Here is a 4,743-nt window from a genome sequence, read left to right as displayed (position 1 = left end):
GGATGGCTGTTTTAACATAATTCACTCAGAGTGACTTGAGCGTTCTGGGATACAACCGTGTTGTCAGGGTCTCTGGTCAGTTTTTGGGCTAAAGATAATGATGGACAGCGAGCGTCTTAACCCCTCAGCCAAATATACTATTAAAAGTGGTGTCCCCGTAGTGAAGGAATGAGGCTACTTCCTGTCATCTTATAGATCAGTAAGCTACAGGTGATTTGGGTGCTGTAGGGAAGACAAATGCTGCGAACATAGAATTCAGGGATCATCCACCAATCATCGCCCACAGGCAGTCGCTCTCCATAAACAATAGTAGGTTCTTTGCTTCTCTACTCCACCGTTATTCCCCCGTCTCCCTCCTCCCCGCATTCTTCTCAACAATAACCAAAAGGAAACAATTAAACTGGGTCCATCTGTCTCCTGCTAAATAAAGAGGCCTGCCTATGTGTCCACACACGACACAGGTACCATTCACGGGTCTGGTCACTGCCTTATTAAGCTTGGTTTTGTGGATTTCAACATAAGAACATAAGAAAATAAGGAGTCTGCAATAGGCCGGTAGGCCTGTGCATGGCAGCTCCTGTCGAGAGCTACTACCACTCTCTATCATCCATGAATCTATCTAGCCTCCTTTTGAAACTTTCCAGAGTTCCAGCACTTACTACAAAGTTGCTAAGCTTGTTCCACTCGTCCACCACCCTATTTGTGAACCAGTTTCTTCCTATCTCCCTCCTAAACCTAAACTTATCCAACTTAAATCTGTTGCTCCGAGTCCTATCCTGCTCGGATATTATAAGAACTTTATCTATATCCCCTTTATTGATTCCTTTCACCCACTTAAATACTTCTATCATATCTCCCCGCACTCTTCGTCTTTCTAGGGAATGCAAGTTAAATTTCTTTAACCTATCCTGATATGGAAGGTTTCTAAGTCCCGGAATCATTTTCGTCATTCTTTGCTGCACCGACTCTAGTGAATTGATATCCATTCTATAATAAGGGCACCAGAACTAAACCGCATAATGGAGGTGCGGCCTGACTAGCGCAAGATATAGTTGCAATAAGACCTCTACACTCTTATTACTTACACTTCTAGATATAAAACCCAATACTCTGTTTGCCTTATTTCGAACATTAACGCACTGTTTTCTAGGCCGTAGGTCCGGGCTTACAAGTACCCCTAGGTCTCTTTCACAAGTCGACTTCTCTAGGTTGATGTTAAGGCTGTATACATTGTCAGTATTTGTTCTTCCAATATTAAGTACGCTGCACTTGCTGGTGTTGAATTTCATTTGCCATTTTTCAGACCACCCCTGCAGTTTATTTAGATCCTCCTGTAATGCATTTGCATCCTGCCCTGAATTAATCAACGCGTAGCCCAAGCCTCCCTTACGAACAGTGGACAATAGCGCACATTCTCCTTGACACTGGGACGAGTGGCTGTGAGGTACAAGTGGGAAGGAGTGAGAGGTGTAGCGCCGGGCTATAGTGGGCGTCTTTAGATACATAAACAGATATTTAATCAGAAACAAAAATCGCGATACAAATTCACATTCTTCAACATGTACATAGTTATTGCAGGTATACAAACAATGTACATAAACAGAGGAGGAATACAAACTGTAGATAGATAGTGCAGATATACAATATGCATATACAGCGAAGGTATGCAAACAATGTACTGCACTGTACATACTGTGTAGGTATACAAACTTTACAATTATACATACAGTGAAGTTATACAATGTGCAATTGTTCTTAGTCAACAGTGTTGACTAAGAACACTAAGTGCATAGAGCACTAGCTTCAGTATACAGTACACAGTGCAGTCAAACCTATTTATGAAATTCTGTAAACAGTAAGTTTACGCCGCATCTTGCCCTGGGAGAGAAAATACTCCTTTCACCTGAGAAATATTTTTTGTAACACACCGAGTAGAAATACTTCATCACCAGCTGATGTACGAAATATTTCCTCGTCTGGAAATAAATGAAAAGTCTTGAATAACAGGCAGGACGTTCATTTAGCGCCTGGTGGGCCACTGGTAATTTTACAAGACAGTTGTTGTATAATATCAAACATCTTTAATTTTCCTTCTGAAGACAATCACTGGACATTTTATTTATAAAAGAATTTGCACTAAAACTCCCATTTTATTCTGACAAAGTGTAAAACAAACAAACAGTACATATATAATAAACGATGATTAGATCATGTTCAGACGATCACATCTTAGAAATCAGTGACGTTATCTTAACATTATCTGTGAACCGGGAACACCGCCCACTGCTCCCTAGGGTTGACTGTGAGACTTGTCAGGTCACACCCGGCCAGGGCTTAATGAGCTCCACTTGCGATTTATCCTACCGAGGCCTCGACCACCCCTGTATTCATTCTAAACTTCTCCATGAACTTGATTAATTTAATTCATACATACAGATACAGTCATTCATTGTTCTTAAAAGAAAATGTCGGCACTTCAGTAAGAGTTTTTGAATTTGGTAGGGAGATGCATAGCTAGAAAGCAATATTTACTCGTGGGCAACTGTGGTTGCGGCTCGGCTTAGGCAGGGTCCGGGCGGTCTTGTTCTCTTTAATTAGGCTTCATTGAAATCCCCCCAAGATTTTCCCTAAAGGCTTTAATAGTTTTAGCTCCAGCCACTGCCATTGCCTGTGCTGTGTCGGCTAAATTGGGTGTCAACTTGATATGGATTTTAGAGCGGCCGGATGTAAACTTTGGAATACCTTCGATCTTTATGAAACAATGTACCGTGTGGAAATAATACTTGACGAGAACAAAGATAAAATAATATAATGCATTCTAGTTACACGGTCAAAAATTATAACTGCATCTTGGGATTATTACTGGGGGGGTTTTGAGGACAGCAGCGAGTGTGAGCAGATGAGTGAACGTCAGCTACTGGCTGGAGTGATGGCCGTGTGACGACTGAAGTGGCGAGGTTCACACGATCCTCAAGACACCAGAGAGGGTTGTGTTCTCGTCTCTCGTCTTTACTGTTTACAGACTTCTTGAATCAAAACATATCTTCGATAAGTTATGATGTTGAGACACAAGAAAGTTAACTGTATTCTTCATAATATTATATCGGGTACGTTAAATGTAGAAAGTTAAAATAAATATAATTTTTTGTATATATACAGTATATTGTAAATAGCCTTTTGTGCATTTATTTCTTCCCATGGGTTTAATTATATAATATGCATTTGCTTTTGTCATCAATGCGTTTGTTCATAAACAAAGAATCCAGGAGGGAACAATGTTGACTCAAGCCCCTTGTCACCTGGTTTCATTTTGCATCTTTGTTGACCGCTGGTGCAAAAATCATCATTAATACCGGGTCAGACCTCCCTGACTTTGTTAATTACCTGCGGTCTCTGAGTCTCCCTCAGGACCTTTCTGTTCGACCAATCCTGTTTCAACACGTCACTAGTGGGCGTGTCTGACCACACACACATGGACCGCCATATAAACCTTGGGACCACAACATACAGCATCAGAAAGCATCTGCCGTGTATCGCAGCTACAAGCTACACATTTACCTGTTTGAATTTAATACACAATGAATACTGCTTATCAAGAACATATGGCCGCCGCCATGGCCGCAGCTCTCGCTGCTAAGGGGTCTCTGCCTCCTGATACTGCCGAAATGCGACTCTATCTGGATAAGCTGAAGGACCTGGTGCCACTCTGCCCTAAGAACCGCAGTGTGACGAAGCTGGAGCTGATTCAACACGTCATCGATTACATCAGCGACCTGCAGGACACCTTGCAGTCCGACTCCGAGCCAGAGAGTCCCCCGGAAAGTCCACTGGAACACGCGAGTTTTAGCGACGCCTATACTAATGTCTGCAGTAGCAGGTCCTCCCAGTTGCCGGATTACAGCAAGCAGCAGTCCGGCCAGGGCATGCAAATCAGTGATGGCTTCCCTATGGAGTACAGCAGTGACTACAGTAACAACTTCAATGGGGCTACTGGTTACAGCAGCAGCAGTTTTAACAGCACCTCCGCGCCGGGTTGCAGTGCTGCAGGGAACAGCAAGATCGACAGTTCTTCCAGCTCCAGCGACTTAGGTAGCGTATCTGGGTACAGCGACACCACCAACTACAGTACCATCCTCTACAGCGACCACGGCAACAGCTCTGGACCCAGGCACCGACCATCATGCTAGAGCTAGACGAACCAACCTTTGTTTCTCAAGCTCCCCTGCCCTCCCTGAGTGTCTTCCCAAGCTGCCGAACTTCAAGCTAGATGAGCGACCTTCGTGAGTGTCTGTGTTGCTGGGATCGATAATGATGGACGAAGACACTGGAGGTGTGAGGACTGTCTCTCCTGTGATAATTATGCTGTATATACGTTTATATGTAAATATCTATATTGTTTATTAAATAAAATTCTACCAAGTACTATTGTTTGTACCATTTACCCGGAAAATAATGACAAACAGATACTTTAATGTATTTACTCTAACAATAATTTACGTCCTCTTAGGGACATCTAAAAAAAATAGGTTAACACACATCTTTAACAGCAGCTCTGCCACTACCACATGTTACTACAACCCTCAGAAATAACGGAACAGGTAAACACACAAGCCCCTTGTGTGGTGGCAAGACGGACGGATGTATAAATCAATATTTAGTTTTCCTCCTGAACACTCAACTACTCAAGATAAATAACAGATCAAATTCGATCCATCAGATTACCGAAATGTTGCTGATCAGTAT

The 4,743-nt window shown here is 42.6% G+C and overlaps 1 protein-coding gene across 1 annotated transcript; it reads left to right on the top strand.

The window, feature by feature from the left end:
* Positions 1 to 1,300: 1,300 nt before the first annotated feature.
* On the top strand, positions 1,301 to 4,420 carry LOC121878416 (DNA-binding protein inhibitor ID-2-B-like). The gene has a single exon (XM_042384642.1). It carries the CDS (start codon positions 3,579 to 3,581, stop codon positions 4,185 to 4,187), a length of 609 nt encoding a protein of 202 aa, XP_042240576.1. The 5' UTR covers positions 1,301 to 3,578; the 3' UTR covers positions 4,188 to 4,420.
* The last annotated feature ends 323 nt before the right edge of the window (positions 4,421 to 4,743 follow it).

This window comes from Homarus americanus, unplaced genomic scaffold (genome assembly GCF_018991925.1).
Source record: "Homarus americanus isolate GMGI-L3 unplaced genomic scaffold, GMGI_Hamer_2.0 scaffold41027, whole genome shotgun sequence".
In the NCBI taxonomy this organism is placed as follows: domain Eukaryota; kingdom Metazoa; phylum Arthropoda; class Malacostraca; order Decapoda; family Nephropidae; genus Homarus; species Homarus americanus.
Note: the sequence above shows the minus strand (reverse complement) of the source record. Positions and strands in the feature narration are given on the sequence as shown.

What these genes read in the sequence shown, in the direction of transcription:
- LOC121878416 (XM_042384642.1), top strand. Translation starts at nt 3,579, where the DNA reads ATGAATACTGCTTATCAAGAACATATGGCCGCCGCCATGGCCGCAGCT.